The 19,313-nt window shown below is 45.5% G+C and overlaps 1 protein-coding gene across 2 annotated transcripts in view; it reads right to left on the reverse strand.

The window, feature by feature from the left end:
- Positions 1 to 19,313, reverse strand: part of TCERG1L (transcription elongation regulator 1 like) — a 73,377-nt gene that overhangs the window by 13,338 nt on the left and 40,726 nt on the right. For both annotated transcript variants that reach the window (XM_082052819.1, XM_082052818.1), the window contains exons 5-8: positions 16,718 to 16,840; positions 8,730 to 8,824; positions 7,274 to 7,362; positions 4,443 to 4,597 (exon numbers count right to left, since the gene is read on the reverse strand). In XM_082052819.1, the coding sequence (XP_081908945.1) occupies positions 4,443 to 4,597; positions 7,274 to 7,362; positions 8,730 to 8,824; positions 16,718 to 16,840 (462 nt within the window). The remainder of the gene's footprint in view (positions 1 to 4,442; positions 4,598 to 7,273; positions 7,363 to 8,729; positions 8,825 to 16,717; positions 16,841 to 19,313) is intronic.

Here is a 19,313-nt window from a genome sequence, read left to right on the forward strand (position 1 = left end):
CCATCTTCATTCTGAAAAATTACCCATTGATCATTTGTGACATGATTGTTTTAAATCTTGTTACTGTTCCACCTGACGCTCCCTCTTCCTTCCCTTCCCTTCAAAATACAACTACAAAGACATTGCTGCAAATTTATTTCAGTCCTGGCAGCCTGAGGGATTCAATAGTGTCAACTTGCACCACAACTTGCCTTTTCGTTCTTATATATGCAAATATAATGCTGCTTATCCAGACATTTAACCAACAGTACAGCAAGAATACGGAGACACCAACAACAGGTGTTGCTCTCCTGGGGTGGCCTGGACACTCATCCCTGAAGGACTCTGGGGCTGCATTGTCACTGAGAGTGAACACAAAACATATGGAATAGATATTTATTTCTGCTTTTTTTTTTTCCCACATATCCAAACTGCAGTTTTAATCACCAGTTTTAATCAGCCAGGTCCAGCCAGCGCTTGGTTTGTGTCAGGGACTCCAGTAATTCACCACAAATTGGCTGAGAAATATCAAAATCAAACTGTATATGCTGAGCTTGGGAATATCACAAACACCAAACCTCAGCCTTTTGGTATGAGACTGGTAATGACAATATCTTGCTATTTAGGAAATTATAAAAAAATAACTTAAAAATACATACAGAATTGAACGTAAGTTATGGAGAGAAAATGTTTGAATAACTTGATATGTTGAGGTCTGATCTCACTAAAATCAGATGAAACTCCAAGACATCTGCTAGAAAATGGGCATCTGTATCATTGAAGCCAACAGAAACTTGGCCATCTATTTCAAGTTTCATTTTAAGAATCTTGTTCTTAGCTCATTTTGTTTCTCCATTTTAGGGAAATTACATGTTTATTAGTATGCTTTCAGCAAACGTTACCTTCTATTTCTATTAAGTGCTTGAACAAAGCATACACTAAATCACTGCAAAAGGAGCAATAAAAACTGAATGGCAGCTGTGACGTTGGGGAGTGGGAAGAGCTGAGGCGGGAACAGAGGCCACACCAGGAAGAAACCCACGGCACAGCAAGGGACCCCTAAAGAACTACAGCTTAATATGAGAATATGGAGAAATGAATGGAGTTCCAAAATCAGAAGAGTTGGATCTCAACACTCTTGACAATACACAAGCACGATGAATACATGAATGAATTTAATACTGTTTTAAATAAACACAAATTCACTGGAACTATTATCTCTTCTTGGTAAATTCTTCTTTGGGACATGCAATTAAAAATACAAAGAAATAGGAAAAACCACCTGTAAACTGAGAAGGTGGAATGGAATTTGATAGAGATTTTATAAAGCAATTAATCAGGAGCCGAGCAACCCATAGAGGCAGCGGTGGTCTTAACTTGAATTAATTCTGAAGGCAAAAAATGACAGAGTATTTCATAGAATCATAGAATCATTTTGGTTGGAAAAGACCCTTAAGATCATGGAGTCCAACCATAACCCACCCCTGTCCCTGCCCCACGTCCTGAGAACCTCATGTCTGTCTGTCCAGCCCTCCAGGGCTGGTGACTCCAGCACTGCCCTGGGCAGCCTGTTCCAATGCCCCACAACCCTTTGGGGAAGAAATTGTCCCCACATCCAACCTCAACCTCCCCTGGTGCAACTTGAGGCCGTTTCCTCTGCTCCTGGCGCTTGTTCCTGGGGAGCAGAGCCTGACCCCCCTGGCTCCAAGCTCCTTTCAGGCAGTTCAGAGATCAGAAGGTCTCCCCTCAGCTCCTGCTCTCCAGGACAGCTATGCGTATATGGTCTTGGATAAATGGGACAAGATTGGAACCAGAATAATCACTTAAAATTTCTATGCAATGGAAAACTCAGTAAAATATGACAAATGGTATCTACGCTCAGTCAAGAACCTTGAGAATCACATCGCACTGCTGGACCTCTGGTAACATTAAAAACTGGCTGTGAAAGGGAAGAGACGCAGCCGAGCACAAAATCTAATAATTGATTTAAAGCTTTGAGGAAGAACATTACTTGACAGTAATCTTGCCATGAAATCATGAAGCGGAGCACTGCCCCAATCTGATGGTCTATCAAGCTTAGTGCTGGTTAATTAAATCATCCAGCTAATCCCTGCCATGTCATGAATTCCGGTTCACTTTCCAGAACAAAGAGGAAACACCAGCATTTACCAGGCGAGTTAAAGCATTGTCAATCCATTGGCCATGCAGAAAGATCTGATTTGCAATGTCATAGAGAGCCAGCACTGCCCTATGGCGCGTGAGCCTCAGCGCTTACCTGCGCTGCTTCCAGGGACCCTGCTGCGTGCTTTGAGCTGAATGCTAACGGCTCCAAAATATTTGTGGGCACAGAGTGAACTAAATCATAACTGGCTTTGAATGGGGATATCAAATATGAATCGACATCTGTAGTCAAAATGTCAGTTTTCTTTTAATTAGCTGAAAAAATAACTTCTTCAGCTTAAGCATCCATACAAGCCATTTAGCAGGCAGAATAGGAATAGATTAAAATGGTTTTTTCTCCATTGCAATAAGACAGAAACATTTTGAGGAATCTTTGAGGGAAAACAGGGATATTAGGGGCAGTCTGTGTCCGTCCTGGGACAGGCAGTAACGACCGTCGGGACGAGACGCGCGATGTCCCACGCTCGGTCAGGCAGCTCGGACTGGGGAACGCGGCCCCGGGGCCACGGGATGGGCTGTGTCCCCGATTCCATGGGATGGGGACCCATTAGCAAAGAGCCGTGACACCTCCATCCATCCCCCTAAGAACAGATACTTCGTGGAGGTGGAGTAATTGATAAATGAGTCATTTTTCATTTATGTCTAAATTACAAATGCACTTGATCTTCCAGCAGAGCAATGCACAGATAACCTGTAGCACCCCATGAATAACTACTCTTGCCAACTTTTTTTTGTGCTTTTGATTTAAAAATTCTAATTAAAACTCAGCAGCAGCTACTAAGCTAAATAAATTTGGCAACCATTGTTGCAAACACACAGCTCATTTGTGTTATTTATTTACTCGAGATTACAAGCCAGGAGAAATGGTAACAAATAATGCCTTTCACCTCAGCAGCTAATATGTACTAATTAGAACCTGTCTCGAATACTGAGTAACTGCAAGCCCCTTTATATCAAGGAAGATGAAGACTATTAGCAACAGTGAAAAACACGGTCATAAAGAAACTGGTGCATGAATCAAATCTTGGTGGTACCTATAGATACCTACTTAGTGTCTCCATAAATGAAAAGCACAGAACACACAGAAAACCCATATTTTTGACCTAGAACATATCAACAACGACTTTAAGCTCTTCTCATTAATCAGTTATAGACCATGAACCCTCAGTTTTGTCTTTGGCCATCGTTCCCCCTTGTCAGTAACTAATTGATCTTTCAATATGTCCTGTAATAAAAAAGTATGCTATATTTTCCTGCTGAAGAATGAACTTCAGCAGATACACTTTTGAATTATTAGATATACGGCAAAAATTATTTAATGCTATATATATGTGCTATACATACAAGCACCTGGCGATTGAAATTTATATCGAAAAATGTAATGATATTTAATGTTGACAAGGATTACGTTAACAGAACCCACTCTCTGTAGCTTTCCTTCAGTAACTGTTTGCTCGTAGCGATAACATAAATCCTGATTATCACGCGCTTTTATCTGCCTTTTCAACCCCCCATTTTTACAACTAAAGAACAGCCATCAGCTGAGGGAGCTTTGCCACTGACACTGCTGTAAAGCAGAATATTCCAGAATTACAAGGAGCTCCTCGAGACCAGCAGCATTTCAGATGTATTTCTTTTTGCCATGCACCCCAGTGTCCTCCCAGGTCCTATTGACACAGCTCCGTACAAACGGCAACGCGAAGCGTAACCTGTATTTCTGCAGATCAGCTGTATTTTTAGCCCCAGCTGTCCCCTGGGGAAGCCACAGCCCTCAGAAGGTCCCTGGCAGCGTCACGTTTACATGGAAGCATCCATGTTTCCACCAAACCTTTTAACACTCAGGAGAGATTTACTACTGGGATTCCTTCCCACTCTGCAACTTGGCTGGATAATCATTAGCTATGGAGTATCTGCTTCTGCATAACAGCTGAATAATGCACTGGTAATGCATTCCTAATGTGCAACTTGGAAACAAGTGTAATAAAACATGAAGACAGAGTCTTCTGAGATGTATTTTATACATCAAAGATTCATCCAGTACAAGAAGCCACCTGGTTCTTCATTGCCAATAACGAGATTTCTCTGTCCCCCAGGTCAGCGTTTCAGTGAAAATAAGCATTTTGCTACAAACATCAATTTTAACGTAATACTTCACAAGAAATCTCAAAAGGAAAAACCTTTCTAATTACGGTTATCAAACTTTCACTGAACGTATTTAGCGACCCACTTTCATTCGACATTGGAGTTTAAATAGAGGCCAATAATCACAGGGCTTTAGTTACTTGCTGCGGGCTCCAGTTTGCGCTTGTGAGGAGGGTCCTCGATGAGCCGGTTTATGTCGCCGCGATGCTTCAGGTCCAGCGGCTTCTCCCAGACCGACAGCTGCATTGTAGGGTTGAAGAAGAAGACCCGGTCATCTCCAGTCCAGACCACACACCTATTCCAAGCGATAAACTATGCTTAGATCAGGTCAGCGACACCCACAAACACTAAATCAAAGCACAGGTGGTTTATTGCATCTCTGGTTGCAGCCTGGGGGTGATTCGGCCCCACAGCCTGCCCCAGGTCCTGCCGCTCACCGCCAGCACAGAAACTCCCTCCATACTAATAAAATGTCATAGAAATGGTCTAAACACCCCCCAAAGAAGACGCAGGTGAAACATTCATTCAACTTTTTCTCCTGACATTCACTTTACTAAAACAGTATGAAAATAAGTATCACACCCTCCTTAACAGGCATGCAAAAAACTCCAGGTGTACTTCACTAAATCCATATGTAAATAAACAAACACAATATGAAGCTCAAGCCTGCACTTTCTGAATCATAACGAAAACTAACAAACATCCTATACGCACTCAGACTTTCTCTAACACACACTTATGATGGGAAAATATTGCTCTCTCTGAAACATAAATAGCTGAAAGGAACGAACCTTACTGTTAGAAGCTCGGATACTTCATTGTTATTAAAAGCAGGGAACAAAACTGGTTTAAAAAAAGGTCTGGTCTGGGTAAGACTGCAAATAGGAAAAATGCTCCACCACTGCAGAGCACTAGAATAAGACAATCCAACATAGTCTGTACCACTGGTGAGACACCACCCCTGATCTTGGCTAAACACGGAATGAAAAATACATAAACGTGGGTGAGGAACCGCGGCGGGGGATGCGGGGCAGCTCGCTGTGTGACACTGAGCCCCAAAATCCTAGTCATTCTGTTCAGAGAGTCAATGAACAGGAGCACAACACTGGTTGTACCAACCCAGCCGTTGGCTTCAGTCCCACTGACACCCCATGGAAGTTCTGGCATCCTGAATTCAGTGACACAAACATGACAAATATTTTAATAACTTTCTGTTTAATGCAAAAAATGCTTTGGCTCACAAAAGAGCCGCACAAGACAGATGCTCTAATCCTCTGTTACACAATGATTAGGTCTAATTGCTACTTCTTGGAGCTACGGGAAACTCTTTTCTCCCAGAAACACGAGCCGGTACTGCCAGCCTGCCCTGCAGAGCACACCAGAGGGGTTTCTGCAGGAGCGCTTCCAACCACGCTCCCATCAATACCACAGATGTCCCAAAACGGAGGGGAAAACCCTGGCATTTAGGTAAAGAGGAGAGACGTAGCTGATTAATATAAATGGGTTATTGTTATCCTTTTATTAAATATCAGAATTAGGGCACAGGCACAATCCTGCCCAGCAAACGCCCCTGGCTGCAATGTCTTCCATTGGCAACAAGCACGCTGCAGAGCTCGAACCACCTGGGGAATGAGCTGCAAACCATGCTCAACTTGGAACCAGCACCTCATTTGGGACCTGCGATGCCACCACGTGCACACGGGGCTGTGGAGGCCGTTACCTGGCAGAGGTGACAACCAGTGGGCTTGGAAGCGGGTGGTTTGTCTCACCGCGGCGCTGGCCGCGCACACCGACCTGCGCGGAGCTCCTTCAGCACCCAGCACCAGCAGCCCTCACGTGCCATCGCCCCAGGTTACAAACCCTGGGGTCCCCCATGACACCTCATCACTTTTCCGTGACTAATTTAATTTGACATTTAATCTAAAACTAATGTCCCTTTCCCTGTGTAGCACGTCACCTGTTTCTCTTTGGTATAATAACAGTTTAAATGATCCACAGGGGATGCATAGTATTTTCTTTCAGTCACGGAGCATAAACTGGAAATGTAGATATTGTTATTGTAATTTATGAATAAGGGCACAAGATGATGATGCCAGTATTCTTTATTTATTTCATTTGGTAGGTAAGGTTTGGTAACATTCCTGAAAATCTTTTCTACCATTAAAAACTCTAGTTGAGCTACATCTGACAGGTGTTTGGCGACGGCACCAACCACGGGGCCCGCAGAAGCAGGGAGCCAGCATGTGGGTGGGGACGGGTTGAAGTAAATTCAGGAGTTTTGGAATTTGTGTTGTTCAACCTATCAGAAAATAACTGTATATGACATCAATGCATATGATAAAAATGTATATGATATAAATCTCATTTTTATGACGCTGAGATTAAGTTGGATATCGGACTGTGCTTACAACACTGGTTTGTAAAATGGCACTAATATGACAATAACAACTAACGGCTGATATCCACGCAGAGTGCCATAGCAAGAGATCCCATACGTCAGCCACTAAGTATAAACCAATAATTACATGGGTAAGGGAGGTAAAAAAATCCTTCTAGTCAACCATCCAAGACAGAAAGTGAAGGAAGTTTTTACCTATTTATAAATGACATGAGAGCTTTAGTTACCCAACCTGTGGTTACCTGAATGGGAACATGGTCAATAAACCCAGCTCATCAGACACAACCTATTTTCACTGATACAACCTGAAATCAACTTTAATCTTGTAACACATTAAGATCCAACCACTGGCAATGAAATAACTAGGAGAGAAAGAGGATCTGTCCCTAAAAAGCAAGAATGCAGATCTTGTATTTCCATCATTCATTAACACAGAAATTAACACAGGAATCTGGCGTTGCTATTAAACACCCAGGGTCGGGTGTTCTCCCCAGGTCCCAGCCCACTGATGTGTTTGGCAAGGGACGTGGCAGCGCCGAATGGCTTCTGGCAGGTCTGATGGCATTTGCTTACCATGGGGATCCTGGCACCGGTGTGGATGCCACGGGTTTGCTTCCATTTGATGTGCTGTCGTCTTCATTCACTAGTTTAAAAGAATGATCCTTGAAAGACAGATTGAGATTAGTCAACAAGTAGAGCTGACACAGAAGGCTGTTATAGCGATACAAATCACTCTCCCTAATGTGAAGTGGGTTACACTAATTGCCATTATTCCATCAGCGGCTTCATGAACAACCAGCTACCTTGAGAATAGACAAAATAAATAGGAAATAATAAAAATGTCGTCTCACAAATGAAAAAACAACAGATACCACAGACTGGCTGGGGTCAAATGGACCTCTGGAGAGCCCCCATCCCAGCTCTGCTCATGCAGGGTCACAGAGCAGATCACACAGGTGGGTCCAGGTTTGAATGTCTCAGAGCAGGAGACTCCACGCCCGCTCTGGGCAGCCTGGGCCAGGCTCTGGCACCTCCCAGCAAACAAGTTTCTGCTCATGTTCAGATGGAGCCTCCTGTGTTTCAGTCTGTGCCCGTTGCCCCTCACCCTGGCGTTGGGCACCACTGAACAGAGTCTGGTCCATCCTCTGACACCCACCCTGACATATTGACCCCATTGAACACATCCCTCTCAGCTTCTCTTCTCCAGCTCAACAGCCCCAGCTTTCTCAGTGTTCTCCCCATCACAAAGATGCTCCCTCAGCATCTTTGCGTCCCTCTCTGCTGGACTCTCTCCAGTAATTCCTTGTCCTTCTGAAACTAGGGAGCTCAGAACTCGACACAGAACTGCAGATGGGGCCTGACCAGTAGAAGGGGAGGAACAACCTCCCTCAGCTTTTATAAAAAGCTAATGAAGTTACACACATATAGTGTTACCCATCTGGAAGCTGCATGTACTCTTTGCTACCCATTTACATTCACCTACCGATTTTTTTTAAGGGCTGCACAATTATCTGTAAAGGAGGGCTACAGAAATGCCCAGCACAGTGAGATTAGCAACACCAAAAAGGTGAGGGCCATGCAAAAGTTCCTCCTTGCCCGCGGGGCTGATGTTGCGATCAGCGGCAGGAGGGCGAGCGAGCTGCCCGGCTGGGAGCGGGGGCTGCCCCAGCTCCGCGGGGCGCCTGGGAAACCACATACCCCGGCTCTGCACTTCAGCATCTCGGCACACGCACTTTGTCCCGGGCTGGGTCCCAAATCCATGCTGACACCCTCACACCCCCAAATCAACTCGCTTCTCCTCCCGTGTGGGGAGCAAACCAGCCGTGAGCATCCCTCCCCTGCCACCCCAGTGCCGGAGCTCCTGTGGAGCACCCGGATCAATCCAACAGACAGCTCTTGAAAAATCGACCCTAGGAAACAATCCCGCATCAGCAGCACAGCTCCCGCCCCAGGACAGCCCTTTGTCCCGGCTCCTCCCATCCGTGCGGCTCAATAAACACGTTTATAAAGAAGAAATGCCCTTGCAGACCTTATCGCCGTCGCTCTCCGCGGGGGAACTCTTCCTCTCCGTGTGTAAAATCAAGGTCGGCGGGCAGGAGGGTCTACTCGATTCTTTGCCATTATCTGTGAGGGGAAAGGATTTCTTTTCAATGTGCAATAAATACATTTCCAACAAGCCAGAACTGGCAAAAAAAACCCAAACCACTCCTCGTGGCTCTGAGTCTCCATTCTTCACCTGCTTTATTCACAGGTGTATGTCTGTGCCTTTCTAAAAGACCATGCTGTATGTCAATGGGACACTTGCATACACTATAGAGCAAGGCTTTTATTGCACTGAGCTTTTTGCCCACTGAGCTTTCCCTGAAGCTAAAGCTCTTTTTTCAGGGACACGCCTCACTCCCGAGGGCTGGGGCCACCAGCCCCTGTCCCCGGCCAGGAGCCACCAGTGTGCACTGGGTCAACCTCCCCAGGAACCGCCCGTCAGCGTTTTGTGGCATTTCCACGGGAAGCAGCTGTAAGAACAGGCTCCTCTCCTTCGCACAGAGCCGACTCCAGCCTCAAATGCTCAACACTCCAGTTCCACTGGCTACACAACGTGTACATCTTGCTAACAGAGAGGCCAGAAGGGACAGTGAGGAAAGGTGAAAATGGCAGCAGGTGCGAGAGACAAGACTAACAATAAGTAAAACGTACTTTGGACAGCAAGAAATGCTGAAAAATACTTTTAAAAAACAAATGTTATTTAGGATTTTTTCATTGTCTCTTCCTTCCATTACTCATAAAACACATATTTGGGGGTTTGAGCAAGGCGCTCTCTGGTTCCCTGGCCCATCCCACCTGCGGCAGGTACACGGATATTCTCAGTACATTAACCAGTCCCAGGGGAGCACTGGCTGCCCGTCCCACCTGTCCTGCCCACCCGCAGCCACGGCCTTTGCTCTGGGGACAGAGTGGGGACAGGAACGGGGACAGCGCGGGACACGTACGGCTGGGGACACGCAGCCACCCAGGCTACGCAACCCGCCGTGGTCCTCCCAAAATGAAACTCTGCAAACCCCGACGGCAGCCCCCACCACAGCGCTTGGATCTCAACCTTAAAGAACTTTAGGCAGAGTTAAACAGCAAATCATGATGTTTTTTCAACTCACTTATGATAAAACCTCCACAATACATAATATGATTAGCATTCCTGTGCCTGAAGAGCTCCAGCACCCACAGCCAGCCAGCACCATCACTGCCTCCTTGGAGCAAGTGCAACCGCATGCTGCAAGGATGGGCTGGTACCACCGGTACTGAGAGTTACACCGCGAGTAACCACAACATAACCCCTGCGTCCAGCCCAAGAGGTACCGAGCACCTTCTCTCTGCCCAACTGACCAGAACTTTCCTATAGTAGTTTCAAGAAACTGCAAGCACTGCATATTACCTAGCAGATTCACATGGCAAAATACTATTCAATTGATTTTAAATGTACTCAGACTACGGAATAGGCACACATGGAACTGGAGCTACACCGAGGAAAAGGCTGGAGTCTCAGCCATTTCATTCTGCTTCACTGTGGAATATATCACAATAATAAAAAATTAAATATATGCCACTTTTCTCAGAAGAAGACGTACTCAATTTTTATGGGTAGTGAAAAAGAAGATTTACAAGCCACATCAATTAATTTCCACATTAAAGGAGCTACGAGTAGGGAGCAGCTAATACATATCAAAAGGGTCTCTAAATTTATCTTTCTTCACGAGACAGATGTTAATCAGGAATCCAAGCACCACCGGGCACCTCGGTCTGTGAACACAGTAAAGTTAGACCCAGCTTCACCCCTGCCTGCTCGGGCACCGTCCGTGTGGCACGGCGGGCGCGATGCGTCCTGTGCAGCCTGCTCCTCCTGCCCAGGCGCTCACACCTTCGCTGTGCCTCTGGAAATACATTCGGAGAGCATGGAAGGAACTTTGAGACATCCCTCTGCACAGCAAATGCTGCTTTGCAAGTCATGGGTCTTGCAGCAATTTGAAGGCAGTTGCAACAGCCTGGGTTTGGGATGGCTTTAGCAGGCGCACGTCTGGCTCTGGCAATGTTCTGCAGGTGCACATCTGGATACGGATACATTCTGCAGGTGCACATCTGGCCCTGACAATGTTCTGTGGGTGCACATCTGGCTCTGGCCACATTCTGCAGGCACACATCTGGGTCTGGTGCTGGACTCAGGCCACCACAGCCAACCATGTGCTGGAAGCCTCTGAGGTCAGTGCTGCTGAGCAGCACAGAACGTCTTGGCATCTTCAGCTCTCGATTCTTCTGCTCCTGCCATGAAATAATCCCTGAAGCAACAACTCGGGAAGGCAAATCAGCTGCTGATGAAACAGCCACAAACAAATTGCTGTGTGGTTTCTGACACTGAAGCGCAGAGCAGCTGGATGTGGAGCAGCACACTTGGGAAACGATGCTTAGCAGACCGGGAATTTATTTGTTCTTACGATTTCTAGGGAAATCACATCAGCCCCTCTTCCTGTTCTGCTGCTATCTCTTTCTATTTCTCTAGTCATAGGATAAAGGCTTTTCATTATTATCAGAATGTTGATTCTTTTATAGTCTTCTTTATCACGTTGGTTTAGGAAGTAGTCAAGATCTTTCATTCACGTACACGCATACGCACACATGCATGAGGAACAAGAAAACATGTTTACCTACTTTACAAACATTAATACAAATATATAAATGTCAAATGGTAGATTTAAACAAACCGCTGCACGAGCAAAATTCAGCAGAGGATTTTCCCACAGCTGACGCTGAAGAAACAGAATAGGAGAGAGCACCCGAAGCGCACTCCCGCAGCCCCGGTTCGAGGCCATATGGCGTAATCGCTGTTGTGACGGCTGCTCTTTGCTCTTTGCGAACGGAAGGCTGGCTCGCAGCCCCGAGCAGGAACAGCCCGGCGCGGGAGGCTCTGGTGCACGGGCAGCCGCTCTCGCTCTGGTCTGAACCTCACACATCTTCTGTGTGGAGACGCTCTGCGCTGCCGGCGCCCGAGGCCGCCTCTGTTTCACCTCCTTTGAAAAGCTCCCTCGCACCATCCCCACAGGAAAGGTGAAGCCCCAGGGAGGGACTTGGGTGCTGGAGCTTCTGCTCCACATACAGCATCACCAGCGCAGCACACGGAGAGGAACTGCAGCACGCAGCTCACTCACATGGGAAATACACTGCCACAACAGTTCGACAGTCAGAGCATATAAAATAAGATGGGGATAAAAAAGTCAAAATAAAATAACAAAGGAAGTCCTGAAGGGCACTGTGCACATCAGAAGTCATTTATTTTTATAGCTATAGTTGAACATTGTGACCATTTTCCTGAAGTCTAACAGCAAGGGAAAACTAATCCAAGGTTGAGTGTCCCCCCGGAGCTCAGGGGTCCCTGGTGACGCCAGCGCTGGGCGCATTCCCCAGGCTGGGGCTGCTGTGTTGGAGGGAGCCTAAGCCCCCAAAAAGCGAGTTGGGGGGAGCCCATGCAGCTGCTTGTGGACCTGCTCTGCTCCAGGAGAGGACATCCCACAGAGCAGCCCGCACAGCATTCTGCCGAGCATCCCACACAGCATCCCGCACAGCATCCCCTGAGCATCCTGCAGCCCAGTGCTGGGGCTTCTTAGGTCCAACCCAAACTATTCTATGATTCTATGATTTTATGATTACAGATATCTCTTCAGCACAGGCTGGGAAAGGACAGCAAGACGCATGTTCACCCTCCATTGGCAACTGGTGCACGTTTTTGCTCAGGTTTACTCTTTTCTCATGAATTAACCTTTTTTCCTCCCTGCTTTAATGTAAGTGCATAAACTAAACTGCAGCCTGACAAGCTACCGCAACATATTTCTAACATAATCATGCTGCTTTTTTTTGCCCCTAAACTTAGCAGTGTAATTACTAAGGCTGTGTTCCCACACTTGCTGTAACGCTGCCGAAGGATGCGCTGGAGACAGGAGGATAAAGATGTCTGATTAAAGAGACTTCTCTGGGGCTCCATGGCAGGTAGAGAGACATGAATAATTCACAGTATGAAAAGTAAAGGTGAAGGTGCAAAACTACCTTGGGTATGTCACAGGGGATGTAGGTGTATGATCATAAACATCTTATTAAAAGAAGAATTAGAGAGGAAGAGGGAAGACAGATTCATACCACAAGAAGCTATGGACAAGAGATAATAAACATTTGTTTTGCAAAGGCCAAACCTTCATTAATTTGAAAATAAGTTTAGAATGTTTCAAGGATTGGATTTATTTCAAGTGCACACATCTCAAAACTCAGGTTTTTATTATCCTGCCAGTACCTCTGCAGGTCAGTTCCATCTCTCCCCACAACCCTAATGCTTTCATTTTTTGAGATTCACCTAAAACCCGTATCTGACTGATTCACAATTCCTCCCCTGCTGGTTCTTGCTCGAGCCCAGGCTGGGATTGCAGTACTGGCTACATCAGCCAGGTCTGTGGTCCCCTCACAATATGCGATTCCACCTCCAGCCCATCACCACCGCTTCAGGGCACCAGATCCTGCTCCTGCCCGCACACCGGATTTCACCCTTTCATTAGGGTCTGTTTTCTGCTCTGACCACTTCCACTGTGCTCTGCCAGGCAATTCTCCCCTCTTAGCACATCTCCTTGGGCAGTGCTTCCTTCCTTCTGCAGCCATCTCCTCCCACTCACCCCTTTATTCTTCTGGAGATTGGCACAGGGAACAGCAGAAGAACAAGGACAGAGCCTCTGTGTGCTGCACCGTGCCGTGGGCTGAGTGCCTGCTGCAGAGTTCAGGGACAAACTCATTCCACTGTTTGACTTTTCAGGCACACAGCCAACGCTGCCCAATAGATGCTATTTGCCACTACCCTGAAAATAGTTTCTTCTTAAAAAAAAAAAAAAAAAAAAAAGAAAAAGGAAAAGGTGAAAAAAACTATGCTGACATATTCCCTCGGACACAGTGCAGGGAGGGCAGTGTAAAATTCCACCTCCCAGATTGGCTCCGTGCACTCATGTCCCATGGGGCAGCACCACAGGAGCATCTCTATGAGCATCGCTATGAGCACCCCTATGAGCATCCCTACGAGCATTGCTATGAGCATCCCTATGAGCATCCCTACGAGCATCGCTATGAGCATCCCTATGAGCATCGCTGCCTGCAGAGCAGCATCAGCTCCCACCAATGCCAGGCACAGCACGGGGCCCCCATCCATTCACCTCCTCCCTCCCGAGCACACAGCAGCTGCTGCCACACGCCTATCAAACACATATTTCCATCTTCTTTTGCATTTCCCCCTCGTTTAAGCCTCTGTACCATTTCTCAGTCTCCCCCTCCAGCTGCTTTTGCGGCTCTGAGAGGCTGGACCAGGCTAAGCCAAGCTCTGAGTCAAAAAACTTCTCTGATTCCTGCTGACCTTCCTTCCTCTGCTCTTCACGTGATTCTTTTTAAATACCAAGTTCAAGATCTCGGCCCTGACCTTCAAGGCACTTAATGGTCTGAGCTCTGAATATCTAGGAAATGATACTGAGCTCCGCGAGGGTGGTAGTTACAGCTTCACCTCTCTTGCATCTACTGTAATGCAAACAAGTCGGATCTGTAGTTGAGACTGGACTCTTCCAGCTTCCAATATAAAAATAAATGCTTACTAGAAGCCAGGGCCATGGCAAAATTCACTCCTTCTGCTGCAGAAATACAGAAAAATGTATTAGTTTTGTCTTCAGAGAAGGGCGGATTTTGTGTTGTCATGAGCAAAGCCCAGCTGTGCCAAGCCTCGCTGAACACCCAATTTTCTCTTTAGAAACAAAGCCAAAGAAAGGCTTATCTATTATTGCAAAATGAAGGCATGCCTGTCACGCCACAGAAAGTCTGTGTGCTGGCTTAACACTGCCACTGCATGTCCTGGCAGCAAAACATGGGGGCACAGGCCTGTATATGTACATTAGACACCTAGTATGTAGATACATAGGTATACATGAGCTGGTCACCCCCAGGACTTCGTCAGTTCCCAGTGTTTCCAACAGCATCCTAAACTGCACATTTGCTTGTTTTTCTGTAGCACTTCGAGGTTGATGCGCAAAACCACTTTTATTACTGTCTTTTGCTCTTAATTGTGATTCCTACTTTGATTGTTTTTCCACTGGAGATAACGACAGTTTGCAGCAACCTTTAGAAGAGAGTAGGATCTCAAAAACATTAAAGAAAAATCCATACTATACTCGAGTGAAATTACCATTTTTCTCTTCAATGTAGTTGTCAGCAAATCAAAGATGACAAAAGCAGGAACAAGGTGGTATTTTGTAGTTTCAAAAGAAAGCTGGAATCAAAAAGATAATGTTTGTCTTATTTACATTACTTGCATGCATATAAATATATCACTCTTCCAAACTGTTGGCCTCTCAACAGTACAGCCACTCGATACAGGCAACATATTGACCAAATGTCACGCTGGCCTCACCATCAGAAGTTATCTAGTCGTCAAAAAGCTTTAGACAGTTAAATCCTTATTCAGCATAAGAGATAAAATCAGGAGTCTTTGTGTCAAGTCTGCCAAGAAGAAGATTATGAAATATGTTTGATACAAAATATATAAGAAACCACGATTTCAATTTTCAACAAGTAACAAGCTTCAGACCAGCACGATCCTTGCACAAATCTTCATCTTTCTGTCCCTGCATTCTTTGAACAGTTTTAATATTTCCTCCATCTCACTTGCTCCTGACAGGAAAGCAAGTCAAGGCAATGCTTGGAGACTTGAAGGAGGAGTATGATGGTCTTCAAGCACAGTAACTGTACAAGCAATGAAAGAAGTAGCTGTAAACCAAAAGCAGAACAAACCAGGCAAGAAACTTCCACCTGAAGTGTGTCATATATGAACTTTCCTTCAGTTTTAAGATGTCTACATCGTCAAATTTTCAGGAATTCCCAGAGCTGGAATACTCAGCAACATCAATTCATTCAGGGGATCTCGTTCAGGACAGGTAGGACAGACCTGCAAAGGGAACCTCCAGCTCTGCTGATGGATCTGCCTGCCACAGCCGACCAAAAAGACTGCATGAAACTCTTCTCTCAGCCGTGGGCAGAGCTGGTGGCCCTGAGGTACCCACGAAGGAAACGGCTTAGCTGGACAAGGGAGAGCTTCTACACCAAAAATCTGTACGTGAACACAGCACAAGTACCTTCATTTCTAAGTCTTCAGCACCTCCACAACTGCTCTAATCTCTCTCTAGGTGTGAAGGGTCAGGTAAATCACGCCTGAAGTGATACCCAGTAATTCCTGGAAAACACCAGCTTTTCCCATGAAACACGTGTGGGAAGGAGCGTTGAAGGGCTGGCTGGAACCCCTCCCCACGGCACAGGGACAACCTGTCCAGCCCCAGCGCAGCATCTTCCCCCATTGACCCACCTCCCGACTTCACAGCAGCATCACAAGAGGAATTTCCCAGTATTAGGAAAGATGTCACCAATTTCCTATCAAAACCCGATCGCTTTTTGATTGAGATTTGCAAAGCGTTCATGTGAATCTAAATAAAGCCACAAGGCTTCCTCCAGCCTTTGGGAACAGCATTGCCCCTCCTCACATAACAACACACAGACACTTCCCCGACAAGGAGTAAACCAGCTTTATCACACGGTACGGCACAAAGCACCCTCGGAGGCTCCAGCCAACCAGGCTTCATGGAGAAACCACCCAAAGGACAATCACATTGTCACTGTAACGCTCACCAGTTCCACTGGCACGGGAAGTGAAAAGCCCAAGGACTTTTCAGAAACATGCCTTTTGTTCTATCAAATGCGAAGCTACTGCCAGTCGCCAGACTGAGTCAACAGGATCCCAAACACTTGGAATTCACTCGTAATTAGCTAAAGCAAATGTCATTAAAAAATCATCCAAATTTTTGTAGGGGTTCCCCATTTCCATGCAGCATGGAACACGTGGTTTGGTTGGAAGAAATCCCTCCTACAATATATGCTCCAGTGATACATCTGTATATGGAAACATAAACCCACCTGCTAGTGTCTGATCCATCAGGTTGGCTGCCATGAGCGTCACCGCTGGTGACACAGCCGTGACCCGGGTCACTTGTGTCGGCATCAAAGGACCCACGTGAGCATCCAGTCTGGAGGCAGAACCTGCAGGCAAACCAGAAGAAAACTCCAGTAAACAGAAATGCCTTTAAAAACTCACTTTTTTCCAGCCATATTTCACTGAACGCTCTCTTCACCTCCTGCTAAACACTTCTCCCCATACCCGTTTGCACGGTTAAAGCAACAGGGTTTATGTTTAACCGAGTTACTGGCCTCGTCTGGCCGTGACGTCCCTTGATTCTCAGCAAATATGCACCAGGGGAAATTTTAAATCAATAAAAATGTGGCCCTCAAAATAAGAATTTGCAAGGATATATTAATGCTTTCAGGGCAGATTACAGCAAGATCAGTTTTCTTATTTAGTCTTAAATAACACAGCTCCAGTTTCTACTGTTACTCATCACAAACTCTTTGTGTCTCACTCCAGCCATGGGAAATTATTTTGCCGATAATTTAAACCAGCAGCTTTATCCAAGGGAATCACAGTCTGCTCAGACAAATCACAAACCAGAAAAATCACTACATTGCTCCTATACATTATTCATGACAGAGTAGTAATCCAGGTCTGCTGCTAAAACTATGCTAATTAAATCAGTTTATTTAATCCTTTAGAATCCGTGGCTGTTGTTGAATTTGAGGTCAAACCTTGAGCATCAGTTTCCCATTAGCTGTACATTTAGACACGGAACCTTTTTCAGAGCCAAACCACCTCATCCCATTGCAGACATGAATTCGAGTGTCCCACCAGCTGTCTGCACACCCGCTTTAGAAGCCACCACTTCAAAGCAGAGCTGGCGGTGGGGACAGAGCCCTCGTCCCAGGCAGACCTGGGAATAAATCATATTTGCCAAGCACGATCCAGGCTGCACAATTTACTGCCCTTTTGTTTCACTGACTCTTCGTGAGCTGTCAAACCCTTCTCATCCCAACTCGTCTGCATTTCGCAGTAATATGGCTCATTTCTGAAACCTTCACTACTATAAAAACTCACTCGCACGCTATAAACCTCTCCATTGATTTTTGTTTCTCCGCTTCCAGGTACCCAAGCAGATCAAACGTAACTCTCACCAACAGGGGGGTGCTGGGCGCTTTTCGGAATATAACAATATTTTATTATTAAAAAGGACCTTCCCATCAGGCAGCCAGAGATGTATGATGCACCTGCCACAGGCACTTGAAAAGGCACAACACCCTCAAAACGGGGGGAGTTTTATTATTTCTCCTTTCTTTTAATTCCCCCTTCATTAAGTCAGGATAAGAGAAATTCCTGCGCGACGCAATCAGCAGCATGATACAGCGATTGCCCTGCAAGGTACTACAATAAATTTGATCCACATTGCCTTTGAAGAAAGAATGATAAATAAAGCATTTACGGATAAGGAACAGGTCAGTGTGATGTTTGTTGTGCTCCCCACAGCGCAATAACATAACTGGAGGCGCTCGTAACTTGACCATCTCTAACAAGACACTGAACCATTTTCCAGCTTGAGCCAACGTTGGGACCTCAGGCAATGACAGTTTCTTTTTCCTACTTCTGTCAAAGCCCCTGGCAAAACTATTAACGTTGATGAGCTCTCTGGATACAAGAAACACTGAGGAACCATCAATTCCGGCACTGGAGTCCGAGATGCCTCCAATTATACGGAGCAATCCCTGCAAGAGCAGACTCACAACAGTGCCTCCGGTTTTACGGAGATGCCCAGCAGGACACACACACAAATGGACCGAAATTCTGGTTTCTATATCCTTGGAGACCACCTCTTCAGCTAGGGTTTCCATTTGCAACTTACCTGTACATTACTGCACGATTAATTCCATTAATAATCTTTTACAGAACAAGAGTTGCTTTGTTTTCTTTGGCTTTTCCGATTAATTTTAATGACAACAAAACAAGATACTTTCATCCTATTGCTTTTGGAGTCATCACATACAAAATAAAATCCCATTTCATCGTCTCGTCTCGGTGAGGTTCATGCACATGAATGCCTCGGTGTCTACAACAACATACTCAGAAAAGGCTACGCACCTTCCTGAATTTAACCAAAATGACCATCTTTAAAGACAACAACAAATCCAAAAACATTAAGGTATGCACATGAATTTCAGTACACAAGCAATCCTCTACACCTAAAACTGGAATGATTTTCATAACATGCTTAATTATCTCCCCATAGTAAGACATACACCACTTGAGATGAGCTCTGCTCATTCTGTTACCGCGGTGGATGCTGCACGTTGAAACACGACTTCCCATTATATAATTTCAGCTGCTTCTCTACGTTGATTTATTATCACATCCAGGAACAATAAAATTATCAGTGCATCTTTGGATGTGATGGAAGCAATCAGCTCACAGCTTCCATCCCTATTGGAGTCAAACATATGCACACATATATATACATGCAGATCGAGCTCAACTGCTTAGTTTAATTATATTTGATGCTCACCAAATAAGCTTGAATGATTTAAGGCAATCTTAACTTTTAAGGAATAAATATTTATGCTTTCTAGTTCTTTC

The sequence above is a fragment of the Streptopelia decaocto genome (genome assembly GCF_964273445.1).
Source record: "Streptopelia decaocto genome assembly, chromosome: 5".
NCBI lineage: Eukaryota > Metazoa > Chordata > Aves > Columbiformes > Columbidae > Streptopelia > Streptopelia decaocto.